We start from the raw sequence: 25,659 nt of genomic DNA on the forward strand, positions 1-25,659 counted from the left end.
TTTCTCTTTGGGAGGGGAAAAAAGATTTCAAATGTGGCTTCCTGGGTTTTGCAGCTTGTTGGTGGATGGATCTGCAGTGGGCATCCCGTCTGCACATCTGGCAGAGGCTCTTTCCAGATTTTCCTCATGACTCAGGATCAGTTTCTAACTGCTAGGCGGGGCAAAATCTCCTGAAGTTTCTGCGAGTCACCTCCCCCTGTGAGCAGAGCTTGGTACAGCCCAAATAGTTTTCAGGTTAAGAAAGCCAGAATCTTTGTTCAGCCACACTGACTGCACAGACTTTGTAGGGGTTACCTGGCCAAGAGCAGCAGCAGCAGCAGCAGCAGCAGCAGCAGCAGCAGCAGCAGCAGCAGCAGCAGCAGAGGCGGCGGCTGAGGCAACTGGGATAACTCAGGTGAGTAGAAAGGGCACTCACAAACTTATCCTGGAATTTTATTTGCTGGATAACTAGGTGTAAAAAAGAGGTAAAGAAACTTGAACTTTATAGTTAATCAAAATCCACAGCTATCATTGTATGGTTTGTTTGGATAGAATGTGCATGTGTAATAGCAGTTTGGAAAGTTCCAAACTGATGGACTTTTTTGACTAGTTATTTTGGGTGGGGTGATTGTGGTTGTTTGACAATGAAGTTTTTCTAGTGATATCTGGGGGTTTTTTGTTTTGTTTTGTCTTGTTTTTTTTTGTCTTGTGTTCCCTGAAATCCCTGGTGAGAAAGGGCAAACCTTCCTTAGTCAAATGAGAAGAACCCAGGCTAATTGTCAAAGCTTCCATGTAGCTTTGTCTGAACCACGGCTGTGGGCAAATTATTGAAATTCAGGCAAAATCTTGGAACCACACTGTGTACAAAAGGCCTTTTAGCCTTGGGAGTGAGGTGCACAGGCTGTGCACTGTTGCACGGGAGGGAGTGGCCGCAGAGGCTGTTCTGTTTGCACAACCAGTAGTCCTCCTGTCCTGGTGACAGATTGATCTTGGCTATTTTATTTGCAACCCCTGGCCAGTCTGGTTTGTTCTTATCTAATTCTTGCTTTGTTTTAAATTTTATTTGCAATTGTGGTTCTATCCTCTCTGCCCCAACCCCCCACTCCCCCCACACACATCTCAACCCACTCACAACACTGTCACTGGTGTTCTAGGGGCTTAATGGGGTTACTTGACCAGAGCCGGCAGGCGGTGGGGGGAGGGCAAGGAAGGATTAGAGTATTGCAATTGAAAATTGGATCTGAAGATTTGGAGCTTGAAGTTTGGTGAAAAGCACATAGGAAAATTAAACTGAGTCTGCAATCCTGACAGTTACTTCTGGCTTCAGGATAAAGCATCCTAACTTGTACTGTTTTCTTGAAATTTGGCTGTCTCACTTAAAAATCTTTGTTGTGAAATTAAGAACCTTTTATAGTCTAAAGGAATTTTTTAAAGATTCCTTGGGGGCTGCTAATTAACTCTTTTATTCCTCTAGCAGTTTGCATGCATGTACATGTGTATGCATATGTGCACATGTGTGTGACTACTTTGAATTTGAATAGCATTCTTTATTAGCAGTCTAAGAAAACTCTAAAAACACTTGTGTACTCTGGAATAAGTTAAAAAGCAGGCTTTTTGCATCCTTAGGTGTTTGCAATTCCTAAATTAAAAACAGAAAAAGCCCCCTTTGTAACCCCAAAACAGTGTTTCTTTGATTAGCCTTGATTTGAAATCATCTTACTTTCTGACAGTTTGCAGTTCAAAAACAAAACTCCTAAGTGCATTCTTCTAAGAATAGGACAATTAGAATTTTCCAAAGCAGAGTCTTGAGATTTCATGTTTGCACACTTACTCCCCCGCTTTTTAAATTGTGGTGAAAAGTGTCAGGAAGTCCTGGTTTTAGTGCTAGCTCTGTCATTAACTATGTAACCATAGGCAAGATCCTTCACTTTCCTATAAAAACTTGGATTTGGGTTAAGTGATTTCTAAGAATTCTTCCAGCATAATTCTATAAAAATTGGAATTATATTCTCAGAAGGCTATAAAATTAGATTTATAGGATGAGTTTATTTATCTAAGATGGGGAAAAGGGGTAGTGGGGCGCATCAGCCGAAAAGGAAAGGTGGAAAAGAAAGGAGATATTGAATGGTGGAGGGGCCATCTTATACTGGTCTTTTAAATGTCCTTGAATATCTTATTTGAAGCATGTGATCAAATCTCCTCCTTTTCCACTGAGGACAGAAAAGAGATTAAATTTGCTAAAAAAAAAAAAAAAAAAAAGTATGCTAATACTACTGTCTCACACTGTTTATCCTTAACAGTTAAAAAATATTTTCATATATTTAATGTTATTAGATTTCCCCAATAACATCGTGAAGTGTATGGGGCAGCCATCATGTATATTCTCATTGTGTTTGTGAGGAAACTGAGGGAGCTGTTATTTACCTTGAATGGTGGTATTTTGGACTTGATTCTGGATCAAGGCACCATTTCTCTCAATGAACCACCCCCAGGTGTGAGGAGGTGAACTGTTGATTGTGGCTAAAGTGACCCCTACTTAGTGCCAGGAGAGAGCTAGGTCTGTTGGTAGGTCTTTTGTATTCAGTTTGCTCGGCAAAAGTTCCTAATTGCTTTTACCTCTGATTTCGTCTCAAGTATAGTACTAGAGCAAAACTGGGGAAAAGGAGAAAATAGCAAGGGCCAACACTCCAGAGCCATCCCCTCTCCCTTTCTCTCTTTAAAATGCCTTTCTGTACCCTCCCACTCACCCCAATCAACAGAAGTTTGTAAATCACGAACTGGGGTTCCTTTATCAGTTAATAATTATCTTTAATAAACTGAGTTAGATTTCACTTTTTAGAACAAAATCTAGTTTCAACTCTAAGACTAACCTGAAGGTAAAAAAACAAATGGTTTTCCTCTTAAGATTTTTGCCCAGCTCTTCCAATTCAGTGAGTAACCAAAGCTCCCTAACTGTAGCCTTGTGCTCTATGTGGCAGGCTCCCTCAACTTCCCCTGGCAACTCTCAACTTTTCAAACTTTGCAGCTACTCCTCCCATTTGCCTTGATCCACATGATCTTCTTCCTGCTCTATCTCTAGGCAATGGATCATAAATCGAGTAGTATTGTTTGTGACAATTATCTCATTGCAAAACCCCACACTTGGCTTCACCCAACCATTCATGATACTTGTCTCAGGATACAGTTGTCCCTCTTAGATATGCATGTTCCCTTTATTAGCTATTTCTTAGCTAGAGGTTCTTTTCAGTTGGTAACTCAAATCCCTAGATTTGATTCTGTTTGCTGAATTTCTTAATATATGGTTATTAACTAAAGACTCTATCTTCTTCACAGTTGGTGTACCAAGATATCAAAGAAGGAACAGTCCTTTCTTCACTCTCCTACTCTCTGATAGGACAACTTGTTTATGACAAATTTAACTTACAAATTTCTGGGTTTTCAAAAGTTTTCTAAGGGTTAAATGGTGAACCCTAGAATGTCAAAGGTTCTGATTCTTCCATGATCATCAAATTATGGAAATAAAAAACCTTTTTAATATCCACCATGACAATAAATTCTAGGCAAAGTGCTTCAAAGTTAGTTATTATGTTTTCTTTGAAGGGTTTTCCTTATTTGAGCTAAACAAACAAGCAAACAAACAAACACCTCCTTCAAAAAAGGCAGTGACCAAAAGAAGCAGCGTGATGTGATGGAAAGCTGCACACTAGATCTAACATTATACAGACTGGGGTTTGAGTTGGCTTTGCAAGTATCTAGCTGCCCTTTCTCTGAGCTGCCATTTCTGCAGATACAAAATAAAGGTACAGATAATATCTGTTAAATGTAACTGTCATGAAGAGATCTTGAACTTAAATGTATCTTTCAAACAATGACTTGGCATATAGACATGAATTTTCTACATAAGACATTTATTCATTCAACAACTATTTCCTGAACAACGGTTGTGTGCCCAGCTTTGTGCCAGGCAATGAGGTGGCTTACAGTGTATACCTTGCATTTATGGAGCCCTTTCTACTTATTAAAAATAATTTTTAAAAATATGTTTTTATTGACTTTGGAAACAGAAGAAGGGAGAGGGATAGAGAGATGGAAACAGAGAAACATCAGTTGGCTGCCTCCTGCACCCCATCCACTGGGGATCAAACCCCAAACCCAGGCATGTGTCCAGACCAGGAATCAAATAGGGGACCTCTCTCAGTTCCAGGGTAGAAATTCAACCAGTAGACACACCGTCTGGGCCTCAAAATATTTTTTTACACTACCGATCTCATTAGGTACAGCCACAGTGTAAGAAGGGCAGCATAGATAACCCTATTCTCCCAATGTAAAATTTGAGGCATAAAGAAACCAAAGCCACAGAAAATGGAACATATTGATAGTTGTGCTATACCTAGTCAGAATAGGGGTTAATTCTACTTTGCAAATCTAATGGGACATGGGACTATAGTTGTACTCTAATGGATATCTATCAAAATATAGGCTGATAGCTACTATTCCTTATTTACTGTAAACTCGCAAATATAGGTAAAAATGCTTGACCTATCCACATCAGCTGTACATTATGTCTCTGAAAGAGCCTACTGGGATATACTCGTTTTTTTTAATTGAACCTGATTTTCCTTGCAATTGATACTGCTTCCCTCTGTAGACAGGCCTTCTTTTCATAAGCATGATCCCTTTTGCAGGTTCCTGCTTGCATAGCCAGTAGGAGGGGAGACTGATGAGGCAGAGGGCCTTCCCAAGAACAGGAAATACTAATTTATCCAAAATGATTAGGGACTAGGAAGTTCTGGCAAACTAAATATTCTAATCGCTCCAGAATATCCTCCATTTATGGTCCTCAGAGTCTGGCAACCTACCAAAACCTTTCAGGGAGAGCAAGAGGTGCAGTACTATTTGTTTTAAGTTTGAATACATGCAAAAACGGGGGTCCATTTGTAACAGGCTCCACAAAGGAGCGTGAGCAAACATTCAGATTGGCTCTGATGCTGCTTAATGGAAAATTATTACTGATGCTATCCATAACTTCAAACACAGTGAAATATACTTAAATTTTAAACAATAAAAGCAGAGTTAAATCTGATAACTGAAGGCATTTTTATATTTTGCAGTGTCCTGTAGCCTTCAATCTGAAAATAAACAAAAACAAAAACAAAACAAAACAAAAAAACCCACACACACCAAAATCACAACAAAACAATTGTTAACAAATAAGATTTGGAAACAGCCTAAATCCCCATCAGCAGATGAGTGGATTAGGAAACTATGGTACATCTACACAGTGAAATACTACACTGCTATAAAAAAAGGAATTCTTACCATTTGCAGTAGCTTGGATGGAACTGGAGAGCATTACCTAAGTGAAATAAGATTAGGAAAAAAATTGTGGTTATTTCCAGCTTCTTATTATTTGGGTTTAGGAAAATGGTAAGCTTGTTTATATATATTGTAGGTTGCAAAGAACATTAATTTTTTTTTACGTTTCTCAAATAGGAAGACTTCTTTACCAATAAGGAATTTCAATTTAATACTGAAATAACATAAAATAAAATAGTAAAGAAGTCTGATTAATATTACACTTTTTATAAAATTGCAACTGCCACTTTATTAAGTGGGTTTTGAGTTATATTATCTACATAGATACTTTTTAAAGTGATAACTAGCCTTTTTTCAAATCTTATCCATTTTATAGCACATAGTCTATCCTTATAATTTTTATTTTCAACCCACATGTGATAATATAATATAAAAATCATTATTCTTAAAATATGTTTTTGAAATATTTTGTGCCATCCAAATTTCCCAAACCCCCTCTTATCTACCATTGAATGTCATTAGCAGATCATTAAAATCATTTCAAATCTATCTTTGTGATCAAGCAAAGGCATTGAAAGCCTATTATCACACTGGAGTTATTTAAAATCAAATTTGCCTTTCAAATTGTCCTCATAAAAATTGGTTATTTGGGACATTTGGGTGTGAGGTACTCTTATACACATTGCCTAAAGAGCCACACTATATTAATTCTCTATTTAGTCATGTGAGATTTTTTTTTTTAAAGAAAAGAAAGCAAATGTGTATTGCTATGGGATAAGAACCTAGGGTCCACCAAATTGGTGTAGTTGAATTTTGGAGTCTGCCTTTTATCAAGGGCAAATGATTGCACATTAGACTTTGAGGAAGAGAGTACATAAAATATTTCTATCTTTAATTGTCTTTGGATGCCATCTGCTGAGTTCTGTTTCTTGTATTAGCCTTTCTAAGCAGTAATAAAATTGCAAAACTCTTTAACAATAAAAGAGAAGGAACTGTGTAAAAGGGCTTGCTAGAAGTGAAAGGGGTTGCTTCTTCCCTCAAGCACAAAGTGTGTGGCCCTTCAGGACACCAACTTATTCTGAATATAGTAAACCACAAATTTAATTTTTTTTTTGTTTTGAACTCCTTTCAGCCAGTATAAAATGGAAAATTGTCCTTTAAATTATAGTGACTCACATTTAACTAATAATCTTAACATTTATTATATATTTTTCCAATAATATTATTATTGGAAAAATATATAATATTTTTTGTTTGATAAGAAACTGAGACCCCAGAGTGGTTTGGGTGCTTTATCCAAAGTCTCAAATTAATTAGTTGCAGAGTCTGAACTCTCTCCTTTGTCTGAAAATGGTGATTTTTCCATTAAAGTCAAACTTGAAGTGCCTACTTTTGGTAATAAATCATTGGGATAACTATCACTTGTCTAATCAGGTAATCTTTAAAAGACTCAAGAACTTCTTCCTCTAACAACATTTTTTTCCCTCTCATTCTAGACATAGTTCGAAACTATGGGTCCTCCTCTGAAGCTCTTCAAAAACCAGAAGTACCTGGAACTGAAACAGGAATGCATCAAAGATGGTATACTTTTCTGTGATCCAACTTTTTTGCCTGAGAATGATTCACTTTTTTACAACCGACTGCTTCCTGGGAAGGTAGTGTGGAAACGTCCCCAGGTAAGTTTCTTTTTGCAATTTCTGACTCCCACTTTATTTCAATTATGCAGTAACTACTTGGTCCAATATTTCACTCACACAGTCTACTGCATGTAGACTAACTTAGAAAACAACTTTAACATGGGAAGTTTTAAGAATCTGTGTTTCTGGCTATAACTTGAGGAATCTTGAACTTCAGTCAAATTTTGTCAGGTTTAGTAATTTTAAAAAAGCACAAAAGATATATACCATTTTTGTTTTCTTTGGAAGTTCATTTGAGTAAACATGGTAACTCAGAAAGCAACTATACATTTTACTAAGTTGCCTATCACAGCGACTTTATGATAATCTCAGACCAATGGGAAGGAAAGTTCCTTATATGCTGAGCATACATAAAATTAACGCTATAGAAAGAAGATGGAGCTTGCAATGGGAGAAGAAGCTTCTTTGCTGCTATTTGGATACCATCATCTGTATCCTCCTACAATTAGCAAAGTTAGATTCAAGTAGGACTGCAGCTCTTTCACCACCTATTAATATGGTTCTTTGTGGAGGATCTGTATGTTGTCTCTAAAGCAAGTCTTTTTAAGCCTTCACAAGCCCTTTGGAGTGGGAGCTCAGTGCATAAAATGACAGGAAGATGGATTCTAGAGAATAAATGACAACCTTTCTATATATAAAGGGTATTAACTGTATAGAAAGATATACTAGCTGGGTTCTTTCCCGAAGTGTATGACCAGAAATATAAGCCACAGAGGACTGTTATGAAATAGAAATTCTTCGATCTTCACAGTATCTTGAAGACTTTCTGATTCTATTTAATCACATATCTTTTGGGACACTATTATTGAACCACCTCAGTTAGCAGGTTAAGGTTTGCCTTCTTTAATGAGCAGCTATCACGTTTTATTTGCAATTTCCACAATTTAAATTCCTAAATATAGTTCTTATAAGAGCTACTTCAGTTTATGTAGGTTGCCACCAGGTGGTGCCAAGATATATCAGCTAAGGCTCTTGTTTTCTAGGAGATTCAAAAGAGGTCTTTCTTTTTATTTATTTTTTATTTTTCATTTACAGTTTACATTAAATATTGTTTTGTATAGGCTTCAGGTGTATAGTTTAGGGGTAAAACAATTATATACTTTACATAGTGTTCCTCTTGGTATTTCCAGTACCCAGTTGGCACCATACATATTTATTACAATTTCATTGACTATAGTTTCTATGATTTACTTTACATCCTCGTGACTTAACTACCAATTTGTACTTCTTAATCCAGAGGTCTTCAAACTACGGCCCGCGGGCCACATGCAGCCCGCAGAGGAGTCTGATCCTGCCCGCCAGGTTTTTTGGGCAGTGAGCGCAGCCGAGGTGTTACAGTAGGAATTAGTAGTTCATATAGTCCGGCCCTCCAGCTCTCTGAGGGACCGTGATCTGGCCCCCACTTTAAAAAGTTTGAAGACCCCTGTATCTCTTCACCCTTTTCTCCAAGTCCCCCAACCTCTATCCCCTCAGGCAATCGCCAGTTTGCTCTCTGTATTTATGAGTCTGTTTTAATTTTGTTTGTTCATTTATTTTGTCCTTTGGATTCCATATATAAGTGAAATCATATGGTATCTGTTTTTCTCTGACTAACTTATTTCACTGAGCATAATACCCTTTAGGTTCATGCCTCAGTTTTTCCCCCATTAAGTATGATAGCCATTGAGAGTATGAGACCTGGAGAAGTCGTTCCATCAGAAGGAAGATTATACTTCTTCTGACTTTATGTGCCTCCTGTTTCTTACATTCCTGCAGATCAGTCACCTGCAATAAAATCTGGGAAATGTGAGTAGAATTCACTAGCCATTAATTGAGTATGGAGAGAGGTAATATTTCTTTCCAGAAATGTATGAAGAAAATATAACTGTATTGTCTAGAGCCACACCACTGTTATGAATGGATGATGGTAATGAGGGGCACTATTCTTTTATGATGTTGGATATAAAAGAAAGTAAATCAGTAAGTTGGAAGTAGCTGAAACGGAGGCAGGGATTGGAGGGAGGTTTTTCTGGGGGTTAATAAATAGAACATATTCATAGTCTAAGCAGTAAATAGTAAAGCAGAAGAGGTTGAAGATGCAGAAGATAGAAAATAATGATTGATGATTGATAATTGAAGGAATGAATGATTCTTGGAGGAAGTGGGAGGAAATCCAATGGGGGACAAAATTGCAAGCCAACATGAAGCCATTCCTCAGATGTGAACCAAGCCAACAGTGCTTCCTGTACTGGCCAGTCTTTTAGCACATCCTTCCTCTGTCTTGGCTAAGTCTTTTGCCCTCATATTCCAAATTCTGTGGATTGAATCCTAGGTGAATTAGCAGGGAAGGAAAAAACTTAATAGTCCATTTTTCCTGTGGCAATAGTCCATTTTTCCTGTGAGGCAAGCAATACTTCTTCCAGAGTGAGGGAATGTCAGAAAGAGAGGGTAAATGGGGGTGAACATTAAAAGAATCAGCATTTATGGCATACCTACTATGGGCCCGTGTACTGTGTTTAGAGTTTCCTATACATTTCTCATTTCATCCTTATTGCCATAACTTAGCAAGGTAGATAACTTAAAGATCATTTTGATATAATTTTTTTCGGGTTTAAAAAGTAAAAGTTGATACTATGTCCATTTTATGCATGAGAAAACTGAGAGAAACAGAGAGAAGATAATATTTTTTTTCCAGGATCAGGCTGCTAACATGCTAGAATTTGAGTCCTATTTTGACTACAAAGCCCACATTATTTTTCACCAAGCTGCCATTTTAGGGACATAGAATTGTGTGTCTCTTTTACTAAAATGTAAAGTTCTCCAATCAGTTTTCCTCACTGTCCCAATGCTGTACATCATTAATTAACCCATATTATCCATTTGGAGAACATACAGTGAGTTTAGTCTTAATTAAGCCCAAAGGGAGAAGCACTTGAAAAACATTCTATGTCAGCTTCTGTGCAAGATACATACTTTCATTCTAGTAGAAGAAATGGATATTAAGTTATCAAAGAGTTAAATAATTAATGCCAGATATGAGAAATGTTATTTTCAAGCATATAAATAATAAATCATGTAATATTCTGAAGAAGGAGAGATCTTTGTGGATTGAATTGGTTGGAAAGGGGGCCTCTTATGGAAAGTAGGGGGAATATAAGGTTCTGGACCACCATCTGAGTCTCCTAAAAAAGGTTTGGATTCCTTTTCAGTCAGTGTGGAGGCCAAACCTGTGGTCAAGAATCACGTCAAAGTTCTCTGGCCTCCCATCAGGAAATTTGAGAGACAGCCATGGGCCTCTCTGAATTGGCTCAGGAAGACCATATGGGTCTTTGGCCTCACCCACCTCATTGGCAAGGTTGAAATCCTGGTTTGCAGAGAAGCTTACAGACTTCTTGTCCCTTGGCATGCCACATAGCCACATACTCAACCAGGCCTATTTGGAAATCTCTAAAATGGAAGAAGCATGATTAACTTGATAGTTTCTCTCTCTTCTCCCATCTTGAAAATCCCCTGTCTTCATAGGTCCCAATGCGTGTAATCACCACTGGTAATTGAAACAAATAACACAAATCAATCCCTGCCATATTAGGGTAGGATTGAGTTCCCCTTATTCCAACTTGCAGCTTCCTTGCTATGAAACAAATTTTTCAATTGATTAATGCTCATACCCTTCAGAGGAAAATACTTTGCCTTAATTTATCCAGTGATCCCATGGCCCTAGCTTACTGGGTACACATGTATATTGTCTGAGACATGTACTCCTGGATTTCCTATACTCCTTGGGTCTTCAACCTTATAAAGTCTTAGTGAATTCTAAAAGCTGAGTTTTACTGAATTACAGTGTGATTATAAGACTGAAGGTAAGATGTTTATGCTTAAATCTGTCCACAACATTCCCACACGAAATATCTTCCCCAATTTCCTTCAGCCACCCTCCCTTCTTACCCATCTTTGGCTTTTTTCCGGGATGACTTATACTCAGCTACAATAGTGTCTTATAGGAAGATGCATCTAATCTCAAACTGAAATGGAGCAAGGCTCATGGAAATTTGCATAATCAGCTGTAGGAGAAGCATGTGTACCTGCACCAGAGCTCTTTTTTTAAATTCAGTTTTGAATTCAGTTTTCACTATCATTGTTTTTGACAAAACAAAATTTGAATTCAGTTTTCACTATCATTGTTTTTGATCACATCTCTCACTAGGCAATACTTTTCATCTGGGCCATTTCAATACATTGTATAGGAGGAGGCTAGTGAGGTTCTGGATTAAAATAAAGACGATAGGAATAGAAGAGAAAGGTTGATGAGGGGAGACATTAGAAACAGATGACACAGGCCTCTATGATAGATTGCATGTGAAGGAATGGTAAAAGAGGAAAGACTTCTCCCTTTGTGCTAATGGAAATTGCCAACACCCAGCTGAATGTAATTCCTCTTCACAGTAGCTTTGGCCTCAACTGTTCATAAATTTATTTTTCTTCTCATAGATAATGCCCCCCACCACCTGAGTAGTCCTAAATATTTTCCACTGTTGACACATTTGAAGGCAATTGAATAGGCCTATACTCTCCATCTATCCTACTTATTTTGAATTTTGCTTAAAAGAAAAACCTAACAGCTTTATCAAAATGCAATTTATATACCATAAAATTCACCTGCTTTAAGCATATATGCATTGATTTTTTTTTAGTAAATTTACAGAGTTGTGCAAACATCCTCAGAATCCAATTTTAGAACAACTGTATCATCCCAATAAGATACCTTGTGCCCATTTGCAATGAGTAAATAGCTCCCATCCCTAACACAAGCAACCACTAATCTACTTTTAATTTCTATCTAGATTTGCCTATTCTGAACATTTTACTTAAAATAGAATCATAAAACTAGCTGACTTCTTTTGCTTAGCATAATGTTTTCAATGGTCATCTACTGTATATTGTTGAATGTCTCAGTTTGTTCCTTTTTATTGCTAGATAGTATTCCATTGCATGAATATATAAACTCTTCCCAATAAAGCAGTTTGGGCTTTATATCTGAAGTCTCCTAACAGAAGTTTGATGATTCAAATTAAAAAAAGATTATGTTGTGACTTGGTTATCTGGGTTGGAAGTGGAAGTTGAGCTTAAGACCTTATTCTGAGGTTCCATATTCTATTTCCCTTGGAGGGGTTAGAAAGGAAGAGGATGTTTCACTGATGGCAATGCAGAAGCAAAACTCCTCAGCAGCTAAAATGGACTTCTTGAGAGACTGGTTCAACAATAGTTCCTGCACCTACGTTCATCTATCAATGTCCTATCTGTGGATGATTCAGTATTCTAAGGCTAATATAATGGTACCTTGGACTAGCTCACATAACCCACAGGTCTTGAATGGCAGCCTTGAACCTTCTGGGACTACTTAGAGCCCTGAATTTAGTCATAATATACCCATTACAGGGCTGGCCTCACTTATAGTTACCATGCCACCATCCCCTTAGTATTGGTTTTAAAGTGTCTCCACTCTTCTGGTTGTTGGTTTTCTAGGCATACATTTATTTTAATCACCGTTTATTGTCTTCAAATTGTACCTTTGTTAAAACAAATTCTAGTTATGTGGATATGGTAGGTGCAAAGAGAGCCACACAGAGTGCAGGGCTCCAAGAATTGTAATTCCATGCCTCTCTACCCCTCCCAGAGATATTGGCAAGGGAGATTATGTGAGGACAAATGGGAGGGTCTCTCAGTGCTCAGCTAAAAGAACATATTTCCAGAGAAGCTGCTTTTTTTGGAAGGCTTTGGGTCAGGCATGAGTATATGAAGGAACCATTCTTGGCTTTACTTTTAGTTCTTGACTTCCTATTTGTGTGTATTTTACCCATAAGAATTATTTTGCCTTGACAAAAAGCCCAGTTCAAGGATCATGTTAACTATGCCAACACAGCTGGGAGCCATTAAGGGCTCAGCAATCATCCCTCCCTTTCAAGCCACCCAAATATGTGACTGTGTGAGCTATGACCTCTCCCACAACTCCACTCCCTACTACTTTTAGATTTGCATTGGCTCATTACCCTTTACTCTTTCTACCTCTTTAGTTGCTTTCTAGTTTTTTTTTTACTTCCTTAAAAAGGTAGAAAATACGGCTTAGTAATGATTTGCTCCCATGTTTTACATTGTAATGCTGACATACAGAATTGATTGATTCATATTTAGTGTATTAAACAGAGGAGATTAAATCTTATTAATGAGGTTTAGCCTGGACCCAAAAGCTAAGATATGATTTAAGCAAGTATTTCAGAACAATTGGGAGCTTTTGTTTGTTATAAGAAAATAAGCATAAAAACGGGATTGCTGACTGAAAGAGGTAGTTGCAGGTCTGTCCCTGAAAAGCTACACAATATTACCCTTTATGTGGTGCCCATTGATAAATCTAATAGCAAAAGGATGTACCAATTAAGGTGTTGGGTTTCTTCTTTAACTGTATATGGTTTTAATAACTTAAAACTTCAATTCTAGGCCTAGTAACTAGCTGGATAATTGAAGGGGCACATTACTGCCCTTCTCTGAGCCTGATTCCTCATTTATATAATGAACAGGTTAACTAAATAGTCCCTAAAATTTATTCCATATTTGAAAATCTATAGACTGCTAACTTACTATATTTTAAAACCCACTGTTAAATAGCCATCCTTCAATTTAATTTCTATTTACATGTCTTTTTGCTCATTTATGTGACCTTTTATATATTGAATAGAAGATGGCATGCCAAAATGTTGGCTGAGCCTAGATCTCTAGTGTGAAATGAAAGCCTTGTATGAACTGAAGGCACTGTAATGTAAACCTAATTATTAATAACTCCACATAAAACTAGAAAATAAAATGTGTTAATGATCTAAAAGATACTTTTTTACATATCAATGTTTACTGTACTGTTTTTCCATACAAAAAACTATTGCATGCATTGTTTCAGTCTGATAAATCATTGTATAACTTTACATCTTGTGCAAAATAAAATGGTAACACTTGATCTATAAAGGAAAAACTCTGTTTAGTTTCATCTTAAAAAGGGCAAAGAAACAATAAGAGAAAAAATATCAGGATATAGTTCATCCAACACACCCACTTTACATTTATTAAGTGAAAAACCAGGCATCTCTCAACCCACAAAATAATAGTATGGTAGAAGTCTTTCCTAATACACAAAAGTAACGATGAGACACTAGACATGCATTAAAAACCACACACAGAAAATCCAAAGCTGACAACCTACCTAACCTCCTTTTGGCAGAGGGACATCCAATTAATCTTCAGTTTGGACTGTCCCTGTCCAGAATGCTTATTCCTTTCCAGAGTTATTTTGGCTTTTAAAGAATAGATGGAATGTTTCATTTTGTAGACCAGACTCTTCATCAAGGAGAATTATGTCCATTAAAAAAAAGGTTTGAAAATCAGAAAAATATAGCTGTCTCTCTTTAATAATTTTAAATGAATGTAGGTCTAGATTTCTTTCTATTTGAGACTTGGATTTGTTTTTGTTGGGTAAGCAGAATGTCAAAGTACTGACGAATGGCCTCCTCTAGGAAGCTTTCTTCATCTTTTCAAGACTTCATTGGTATTTTCTGCTTTTTATCTATGCAAGTGCTGATCCTCTGAGTCACACAATCATATCTTCAATTATATGATGTCACATATGTAGATATACATTTGTCCATGCTTGTCTTTCTACCCATGATGTTTTCATATCCTTCCCTTGTCCAATTGCCTAACTCTAATGTTTCCTAAGGCTTCAACTTGAGCATTCCTATTCCAATTCAATCTATTCACCAGGGAAACTTTGGGGTCCTTCCTCCTGACCAGTGGTTCTCAACCTATCTAATGCTGTGGCCCTTTAATACAGTTCTTCATGTTGTGGTAACCCCCAACCATAAAATTATTTTTGTTGCTACTTCATAGGTTGAGACACTAGACATGGTTGAGAATCCCTGCTGTAGAGCCTAAGACCATCAGAAAACAAAGATATTTACATTATGATTCATTAACAGTAGCTAAATTACAGTTATGAAGTAGCAACGAAAATAATTTTATGGTTGGGGGCCACCACAACATGAGGAACTGTATTAAAGGGTCACAGCATTAGAAAGGTTGAGAACCACTGCTCTAGACAGTGATTATACTTTGAAAATGCCTCAAATCTGTCTTCATTACATTTTGTTGTAATTGTGTTATTTGGATCTAATTTTCCTACTCACAGTGGGAATGGCACTGCTAATGATATGTTGGGGAACACACACACACACACACACACACACACACACACACACACAAATGCTGCCCCCACTCTATCCAGGTTCCCTCAAAACATCCATTGTGGGAATAGAGTGTATGTTGAAATGCTCCTGTCTATTACCACCTGCTATTAGTGCTTCTGCCATCTATATTTATCCAAAAATGTGGAAAAATCTAGTTGCCATGGAGATGGCTGTTGCCTTTGCTTTATGTTAGGAAAAGTCTTCATGTAAATGGTCTCCTAAAGAATTTTTCTAGAGAGGAAGAAACATTTATATTCACCTCCACCAGGACTTGCCTCTTAAATTTAGTCAACTTTATAAGCACAGCTGCTTAAAAAAGTCTCCTCCTGACAAATAGGATCAGAATATAATGAGCTAGATCCTAGTTCTCCTCTTTAAAAGCTCACTGCTCTGCTAAAAACTCTTCCAAACTCCAGTGATAGCTATGCCTGAGAGCCCAGACTAGTACATCTCATCCTTTCTCCTTCCATTTCTCTTGCCACTTCCCTTCATCACACTTTTTCTGTGTCTAGATGATCTACTGCTATGTAGGGTTTATGTTGTTGTTTTTACTGCTTTGTGCTTTTGATCACAACCCCAGAACTTCCCTTTGTTTCACCTATATAAGTTCTAGTCATCTTTCAACCCCACCTCTTCTACCCTTCCTAGCTCAGCTCACTTTGGCTCTTTGGAAATACTTTCTAGATTCTAAGAACTAATTGTTATATCCACAGGACATCTGTGATGACCCCCGTCTGATTGTGGGCAACATCAGCAACCACCAGCTGATCCAAGGGCGACTAGGGCACAAGCCAATGGTCTCTGCATTCTCCTGTTTGGCTGTCCAGGAGTGTCACTGGACAAAGGTATTGCTCCTCCTATGGGACCTTACTCAGTTTTCACCTTCTTGTCTTCTTTAATAATTTCAGTAAAAGTCAACTTGTAACTTTATAGATTGTCTAATTCTTAAAATCAGAGTAATAACTAGGTAATTTCCTTCTATTTTATTATAAGATTTATTATGAATATAAGAAACTGAAAGAATTTTACAGTAAATATCTGTATACACCCCAAATTCCGCCATTAAGATTTTCATCTATATGATTTTTCACACGTATTTGTTGATCTTTTATCACTTGCAGTGTTTTGACCCATATCTCTGCATACTTGTATTGTCTGTACACATTGGGGTATAAAGCTAGTAAGGGCCAGGAATAACTGAACTGTGATAAAGATGAAATTAGATCTTTGAAGAAGTTCTCATAAGTTAGTAAGACTAAAACGTTTCTGCCCTAGCTGGTTTGACTCAGTGGATAGAATGTTGGCCTATGGACTGAAGGGTACCAGGTTTGATTTCGGTCGAGGGCACATGCTGGGGTTTCAGATTAGATCCCCAGTAGGGGATTTGCAGGAGACAGCTGATGGATGATTCTCTCTCATCATTGATGTTTCTATCTCTCTCTCTCTCCCTCTCTGAAGTCAATAAAAATATATCTTTAAAAAATGATGAGTAAAACTTTTTTTGGCATTTAGTTAGAATTCAGGGCAATAAAGCGTTGAATTTGGTACCAATTAGAGTATTTTATTTAGAAAAATAATTTTGTAGACTACTGTGTAATTGTATTGAAATTTAGAATTTTCTAAATGTGATTTTACTCAAGTTATGATTGGAATCTATATTCTACGATGAACTTTTAAAAAATGAAACCACTGGAGACCTTGTGTTTTGACTGAATTTAATTTTTAAAATGCCTTATTTATTTGACTAAACATGCAACTACAGATATGTCTATATAGACATTTTTTATGATAGAATTTGTAGATTATTTGTGGTAAATAATTTTACCCCTAACCGGCTGCTTCCAGTCATCCTCTGTATATTCAGGACAAACATGTTAATATTATCCTCAGCAAAACTCAATTGGGAAAGCAATAGTTGTAGGGGAAAAAAATGCCATACCTAGACTGCCCAATCTAGATATAAACCAGATGTATTTAGTGTGCTTCCTGTTGCCACATGAATTTGTTGAAAGTCAACTTTAATTTCAACATTTGGATATAGCCTGGTAAATAAGAGTTGATTGAATGTTCTTATATTTCCAGACAATTCCCAACCATAAGGAACAGGAATGGGACCCTCAAAAACTAGATAAATATGCTGGGATATTTCACTTCCGTTTCTGGCATTTTGGAGAATGGACTGAAGTGGTGATTGATGACTTGCTGCCCACCATCAATGGAGATCTGGTTTTCTCCTTCTCCACCTCCATGAATGAGTTTTGGAATGCTCTATTGGAAAAAGCTTATGCAAAGTAAGTAGTAAGTTTTGACAAAACATGAGAAAAGTAAGATCACATATTCCCTTAGGAGTTCATTATCTGCCAGCCTAAGCCCCTTGATTTATTTTGGGTAAGATCTGAGTCAGATCTAAGACATTGCTTTGGGCCTTGGGTTGGCCCTAAAAAATCTTAGCTTGGAGAGCAATCAGATGTTCTGGGTTCTATTACCCCCCTGCTGCTAATCAGCAAATAACATGGCATTAGCCTTCAGTTTTCTCATTGTCTAGTATTCACCTGTAGAAAGAAGTTCCCGTATGGACTGTCCTTGGCAAACATAGCCTAAACCTAGAAATCTCTAACTATAATCTCAAAAATAACTTTCATATTATACCTAGAGAAAAGCCAGATGGTAAAGGTTAGCTGGGACTGTTCTAATTCTTGGGACAGTATGTCCTTAACTTGGAAAAATAACTCTAAAAAGATAATCTTGCATATTTGTTCTCAGGCTGCTTGGCTGTTATGAGGCCCTTGATGGTTTGACCACCACTGATATCATAGTGGACTTCACTGGCACATTGGCTGAAACTGTTGACATGCAGAAGGGAAGATACACTGAGCTTGTTGAGGAGAAGTACAAGCTGTTCAAAGAACTATACAAAACATTTACCAAAGGAGGTCTGATCTGTTGCTCCATTGAGGTTTGTATTCACCATAAACAACTACTCTTTACCCATTTCTGACATAGGAGACTACAAAATTTAGTAAGGAATATCACCCTTAATGTGGACATTAATGAAAAGCCATTTGGGACTTAGAACTCTAACAATACACATTGATTCCTGGCTTTAACTTTTATCCTGTTGTCCTTCTGAGGGGCAATGTGGCACTCAAGGTGATGTAAATAGCCTCTGATAAATTACGCCTTCTGTCTCTGTTCCTGGATGTTGAGGTTATAGTTTTTTGGAGTAAGCCAACTGCACCAAATGTTAATACTGTTAATATCAGTGCAGTACTGTGGGTAGTTTGAGTTTGCATTGTTTAAGTGATTGTTATATTAAATTCTTTATTTATTTCCTTCACTTACTTAGTGTCAAGTTAGATATCTGGATCAAATTTCTATCTGCATAGGGAGAACTAGCTTCAATCATACTGCGGTAAACCAATCAAGGAAGAGGAGGAATCAGGCTTTGGGTCTCCCAATTATTATGCTCTTATGTATCTTTCTTTGCTGTCAGTCTCCCAATCAGGAAGAACAAGAAGTTGAAACTGATTGGGGTTTACTGAAGGGCCATACCTACACCATGACTGATATACGGAAGATCCGTCTTGGAGAGAGACTTGTGGAAGTGTTCAGAACTGAGAAACTGTATATGATTCGCCTGAGGAACCCCTTGGGAAGACAGGAATGGAGTGGCCCCTGGAGTGAAATGTGAGTGCCAGTCCACTTTGACTGCTATATATTGAAAGCCCTATAGTTCTCCCAAACCCATTCCTTCAAACTGCTAGTGGGCTGTCAATGCCTAGTGACATCTGTCAGCTCTTCTTAAGTATGGGGTCTTTGACTTAGCCAGAGATGAGATAAATCAGGCCCAATATTCATGCATTCTGTTTCCTTGGTATACTGCTTACTGTAGCTATTCAATGGCAAATATGACAGCTTGTCCTTTTTGACTATTTGTTTTTAGTTCTGAAGAGTGGCAGCAACTGACTGCAGCAGATCGCAAGAACCTGGAGCTTGTTATGTCTGATGATGGAGAGTTTTGGTGAGGAGAGGTTTTCTGTACTAAAGTAATTGTGGCTTCTACATGTAACTAAAGGGGTAGGTATTAAGTACCATATTATTTTTTTCCTGTACTCTTTCTATTCAGGATGAGCCTGGAAGACTTTTGCCGCAACTTTCATGAACTCTATGTCTGCCGCAATGTGAACAACCCCATTTTTGGCCACAAGGAGCTAGAATCAGTGGTGGGGTGCTGGACTGTGGATGATGATCCCTTGATGAACCGTTCAGGAGGCTGCTATAACAACCGTGATACCTTCCTACAGAATCCTCAGGTTTGAATACATTGTTTTTCTTTGCCTCCAAGTTATTAAGGCAATAGGAACCCAGGCCCACCTTGGAGTATTCCTTTGACATAAAATTATTCCATTTGCAAGTATTGTGTGATATTCATCAACCAAGATGCCTAGAGAATGGCCCAGATGTTGGTAAAAATGGTAAACTGTGTTTCTGGAGAGATGAACATTAGAAACATTATCAAGTCTGAGCCCTTTCTTTTAGCTACCTCTCTCCTGGCCATATTGCTTATTATGGTTCTTGACAACTCCACTTCCTTCTGATGTTCCCATACTGGAGAGAAAGGATCTTCTCCCAGACACTTTCTCAATTAATTTTCATTTGTTCTCTACCCAATTGTTCTCTTTTGTGCACATTTACATGTTCTCTTTTTCATAAAGGTTATTCTTTTGAACTTCATCATTATGTCTCACTTTTCTAATCTAGAACCAGGTCATTCACCCCAGGATTTGAATGGCTATTTGTCATCTATCCCTCATTACAAAGCTATTCTAGGTGATATATTAGGGTTCATGCTTAGGCATACCCCAAAGCAAAACATTCAAACATCCAAAGCTTGAATCTATAATAACCTGGATGATTTTATCCCCAAATGTGCTGATGAGCTAAGCCACAGGAGATAAGAATTCTGAATATATTGCAGCCTTACATGGGTGAGCATTTTCTTTGCATTGACCTCATTGATAGGCACTAAGGCTGGTGGCCTAATTTTCTTAACTCATACTTTTCTCCATCCCTTCCATTTTTATTGTCCCAAAAGAAAAGAAAGCTCCTATTACTGCCTCCCTACACCTCTGTTTACAATCTGGAAATGTTTTAAGTATCAAGCACATAAACCAAGCTGAAGAAATGACCCCTTCGACTTACTTTTAAGTATCTGCACAAGATTGACCTTTGGTGACCTTGAAAGCCTATGATTCTGCCTATGTTTCCTTTTTTTTTTTTTTGCTTAAGGGGTTGGGGAGAGAAGGAAGAATAGAGGTAAGAAGGGAGAGAGGGAAGGAAGAAGGGAGGGGAGAGAGACAAAATGAAAGAGAGAGAGAGAGAGAGAGAGAGAGAGAGAGAGAGAGAGAGAGAGAGAGAGAGAGAGAGAGAGAGAGAATCTGATGTCTTTTAGTTTTACTTCCCAGTGGCACCATAATTCCCCATATGATGTTTGAAAAGTCTTTGGCGCAGGCCTGCAGCTTCCTAAAACAGTGGTATCAAAACATTAGTTCTCAAGGAAGTTTATCCCTTCCAGGAGCCACACATCTGCCTGGCAATAGGTTAGCCTAGGGGAATGCTGCATTGTCAATTTAAGTTAAACCAGAATAATTTCTGTTTTTATATGTTCTGGAATTTTCCTATATATAGCTTTTACTAACAAGAAGATAATAACAAAAACAAAAACATCTAATATCCTACCAAGAACTTATTAAAATAAAGCATAATACCTTTGGCATCAAATGAATAGGCATGAAGTTATCTCTCTCAATACATGCTGAATGCCATAGGGAAAAATCAAGTATTATGATCTACACTTATTAAGTCAATGGATTATCAAAGGCCTCTTTGTGTGGTCAGTGGCAAAGCCCAGAGAATAACTCAAGTCTCTGCTTTCCAAAGTGAAGTTTTCTTCCCTGAAATTTGATCTGGCTAATATAAAATGGAAATGTTAACTAAGCTCCTTGGTGGCCTCTTTCCCTTAGTATATCTTTACTGTGCCTGAGGATGGTCACAAGGTCATCATGTCACTGCAACAGAAGGATATGCGTACATACCGCCGCATGGGAAGACCTGACAATTACATCATTGGCTTTGAGCTCTTCAAGGTAGGAATGTGCATTGGAGTAGAGAGAATGATGACTAATGGAGTAAAAATTAGGATGGCTTGGGTTAGGGGAATTAAGAAATGTCCAGGGGTAAAGGAAGCAGAGGACCTAGGATCTTACAACACAAAGCTATGACTTGAGAGGAATGGAGCATTTCATTCAATTTTATTTCCAGGTGGAGATGAACCGCAAATTCCGCCTTCATCACCTCTATATCCAGGAGCGCGCTGGGACTTCCACCTATATTGACACCCGCACTGTATTTCTGAGCAAGTACCTGAAGAAAGGCAACTATGTGCTTGTCCCAACCATGTTTCAGCATGGCCGCACCAGCGAGTTTCTCCTGAGAATTTTCTCTGAAGTGCCTGTCCAGCTCAGGTTGTTTCCTTGGCCAGCCCTGCAAATTCCTTTTTTCTGCTTTTCTTCCAAAAGAACAACTTGTTCACATTAGATTTAACTGAAATGATAGTGCTAGAAATATATTTCAAAGTGAGGTTATAAGAAATTCCCCAGTGGGGCATCTGAGCTTGAAATCTCTGACCAGCTATTTAAGGGGAACAGGCCTATATCCTAACATTTTCCACTTATATTTTATCTTCTGTTCTCTGGCCAATTCTTTTCTTTTTGACAGCTGGCCCTCCTCACTGTTCCTCTGTTCTGAGTGCTGGGTCACCAAAACTACCTTTTCACCCCAACTCTGACTTCTTTGATCTTTATCTGCTGGTCCTTAAAGTAAGGAGAAAGGAAAACAGTCATAAAATATAAGCCGTGTCTGAGGAAGAATGAGTTAGGTCACTCAGTAGTTCATGCTTTTTAGCAACAGTATCTGCTTGGGCAAGACTATCTCCTCATCAAAAAAGTACATTCATCATCAATAATGTGTCTTCTCTTTGATGTTTCAGGGAACTGACTCTGGACATGCCCAAGATGTCTTGCTGGAATCTGGCTCGTGGCTACCCAAAGGTAGTTACCCAGATCACTGTTCACAGTGCTGAGGGCCTGGAGAAGAAGTATGCCAATGAAAGTAAGCTCTGCAAAGGTTATGGGAAAACAAAATTTAGTTTCAATTGTTGCATGTGTAGTTAGAAAAGATGGTCACAAATGATTTTTTCCAATCATATTTTCAGTCTAGACAAGTCAGGATGGCTCTCAACCATGGCAAAATGGAATGTAAACTCTGGGAAAGGTCTAGATAATATTTATTTTATATTCCTTTATAAAGTTTAGGGAAGCCTTAACCAGTTTTTCTCAGTGGATAGAGCGTCGGCCTGCGGACTGAAAGGTCTCAGGTTCGATTCTGGTCAAGGGGCCATGTACCTTGGTTGTGGGTACATCCCCAGTAGGAGGTGTGCAGAAGGCAGCTGATTGATGTTTCTCTCTCATCAATGTTTCTAACTCTCTATGCTTCTCCCTTCCTCTTTGTAAAAAAAATCGATAAAACATATATTTTTTTAAAGTGTAGGGAAAAAAGGAACCAGGAACAAAAGTGTTGAGTCATTCTGGTACCTTGGTGTTATGCCCAATATCCCAGAATGGGATAGTTTCTTGACTATGTGGGAAGAGAAATTTAATCATTGTCTTAATAACAATTGTCACTTTGTTCCAGCTGTGAACCCATATTTGGTCATCAAATGTGGAAAGGATGAAGTCCGTTCTCCTGTCCAAAAGAATACTGTTCATGCCATTTTTGACACACAGGCCATTTTCTACAGAAGGACCACTGACATTCCTATTATAGTGCAGGTGAGAATGTGAACAGGGACCCTCAGCATGGCTCATAATCAGTATTGCACACTAGATTATCCCAAGTGCCTCCCCTATGTCTAGAATACAAAGCAAGGGTTAATCTGGGGTTTTTGTTCATTTGTTTTGTACTTAAAGACACCTCCCACCAGGAATAGACATTAACTTTCTTATTAATCTCTGTCTTAAATAGTCTCTTTTCCATTTATTTCATTATGTAAAGAAGCCCTCATGGTCTCAGGTAACTGTAAAACCCCATAAGGGAAAAAAAAATCTCATAAGGGAAAACATACACCTGTTCAAATGACCCTGATCCTACTATGTCAGGATGAACCCCTACAGTTTGGTTGTTATTCTGACTTAATGGCTTTTCATCAACCAATGAGGTATCAGGAGAGGTCTTTTTTTTTATTTTAAAACAAATCTTTCTAAGCTTAGCATTAGGTTCTAGCTGCCACTGGGAAAAGTCCAATCTCACAGAGGGTTGCTCACTTTCACTTTTTCAACTTGTCTCTCCAGGTCTGGAACAGCCGAAAATTCTGTGATCAATTCTTAGGGCAGGTTACTCTGGATGCTGACCCCAGTGACTGCCGTGATCTGAAGTCTCTGTACCTTCGTAAGAAGGGTGGTCCAACTGCCAAAGTCAAGCAAGGCCACCTCAGCCTTAAGGTTATTTCCAGCGATGATCTTACTGAGCTCTAAATCTCCAGCTCCAGAAAATCCTGACAGCTTCCACCCTTTTATTTTCTGTCAGATGCCAGATCATATCTCAAATTCATAACCTTTTAAAAAAAAGAAATTAATAGTAATTAACTTTTCCTTTCTTCCGATAAGTTCCCCATACCTCCCGATCCAAGTAGCATCAGTAGCTACATAACCTATATACCTCCAGCAGCTGGACAGGGGGAGGTGACATTCTTACCCAGAGATCATATGTATGTTTTCCAAGAAATATCTCTGGAGCTTCCAGGGGTGAGATTCAAGCAGGACAACAACAGTTTGGATACCCTACAGATGTCTTTGCTGCTTTCAGGTGCCCAATATATCCCCTCTGTAGAGTATGTTGAGGAAGGAAGAGGGGTGATCAAGGCCAAGCTGGTCTAGCCTGACATCCCGGCTCCTTACTGAACACTACAAACAACTCTGCAACATTGTATTCCGCAGCCAGAGCCTGCTTATAAGTCCCCAGCCTTTACCACCACCATCACCCCCACCATCATCACCACCAGAAAGTGTAGTCCTGCCCTAACCTAAGTCACCTCCCATATAGTAGGTTTTACTTTCATGTTGAGGAAGCTTCCTTGGTGCTTAATCAAGAGCTCGAGTTCAGTGAGGCCTAGATAGTGGGAAGGGCCTGATCTCCAGCTCAGTGGAAGCCAGCTGTGTGCCACAAGAGGGAAAATGGAAGAAGCTGCAGTGGGAGACAAAGCCTCGGTCCCCCACCCATCTACACACACACCTACACTCACTCACGCGCATTTGGGCGCACACAAACTACCATTCAGGCCGTCAGTGGGCAAGAGGAAGAATGCCTAAGTACCACACAACCTGAAAAGATAAGAAAATCCATCCAGGCATAGTACAGCCAGTTTTGGGCCCCTGACTGCAATGTGAAACGTCCTGCTGCTGCTAGGCTTACGAACAAGCTCATTGTCCTGTGCCTCCTAATATCATTGGTACTGAAGACCCCATCTGAGGCCTTGAGGCTTTGGTTACATCCCAGGCCCCTAAATCACTTTTATCAGCTGGAAAGCTTCACTCCCTGAGGGTGTTTGTTTGCCCTCTTATTTTTTCAGTACATCTACGGAATTTTCTCTTGAGTCAGTCATCCCAAAATGTTCTTCCCTCTATCTCATCTATCAACATTCTACTCTTCCTTTAAGGCCCAGCATAAATGCCACCTCCTCCATGAAGCCTTTTCAAACCCTCAAAATCCCCAGCTCCAACAATATTTCAATGTTTATGCAATGTTTAAAAAAAAAAACATAGTTGTAGTACCTAGTCTAGTCCAGCATGCATTCATTTAAAAATATTTTGTAGGTTTTTTTTTAGCTTGTTCATTTTCTATCATATTTTTCAGTGTTACTTCTGCAGTGCCTTTACTACACTGTCTTACATAATCCAAACCACAATAAATTTCAAATTCAATAAAGTGACCAGTTTTGACTTGATTTGATGGCAAAGGAAAGATGGCAAGAGTGGCCATTTGTTGATACTTGTTTTAGAACCACTAAAGGTGGGGTGGAGTGGGGTGGGGTGGGGTGGGGGTACTTCTTGAAACTTGAGCCAAGGAACAAGTCTGATGGATGCATAGGCATTGGCTGTATTCTGATGGTATAGTACTCCATCCAGATTTGGGTAGGGAGAGTTGGGAAAATGGAAAAGCTGCTCTTCTATTCCATTTTTAAGAATATTCGGGTAGTACTTGGAGTTACATGATTTTGAAACTCCTCTGGGATTGGGTTCAAGGTCAAAGGTACTGTGCCCAATTTTTCAAGGTCAAACCTCTCAACA

At 38.4% G+C, this 25,659-nt stretch overlaps 1 protein-coding gene across 1 annotated transcript; it reads left to right on the top strand.

The window, feature by feature from the left end:
- The first annotated feature begins 219 nt into the window (after positions 1-219).
- CAPN6 (calpain 6) lies at positions 220-25,108 on the top strand. Its single transcript, XM_084870466.1, has 13 exons — positions 220-394; positions 6,792-6,971; positions 15,970-16,101; positions 17,339-17,547; positions 18,020-18,212; positions 18,750-18,943; positions 19,200-19,277; positions 19,383-19,569; positions 21,280-21,402; positions 21,578-21,780; positions 22,305-22,426; positions 23,009-23,145; positions 23,665-25,108. Exons 2-13 carry the CDS (start codon positions 6,807-6,809, stop codon positions 23,845-23,847), a joined length of 1,926 nt encoding a protein of 641 aa, XP_084726592.1. The 5' UTR covers positions 220-394; positions 6,792-6,806; the 3' UTR covers positions 23,848-25,108.
- The last annotated feature ends 551 nt before the right edge of the window (positions 25,109-25,659 follow it).

This window comes from Pipistrellus hanaki (genome assembly GCF_964339955.1).
Source record: "Pipistrellus hanaki genome assembly, chromosome: X".
Classification (NCBI taxonomy): Eukaryota; Metazoa; Chordata; class Mammalia; order Chiroptera; family Vespertilionidae; genus Pipistrellus; species Pipistrellus hanaki.

Coding starts and splice junctions, on each gene's coding strand:
- CAPN6 (XM_084870466.1), top strand. CDS start 6,807: ATGGGTCCTCCTCTGAAGCTCTTCAAAAACCAGAAGTACCTGGAACTG. Junction 18,944..19,199: donor AGTGGCCCCTGGAGTGAAAT/GTGAGTGCCAGT, acceptor ATTTGTTTTTAG/TTCTGAAGAGTGGCAGCAAC. Junction 21,781..22,304: donor GAAGTGCCTGTCCAGCTCAG/GTTGTTTCCTTG, acceptor TTGATGTTTCAG/GGAACTGACTCTGGACATGC.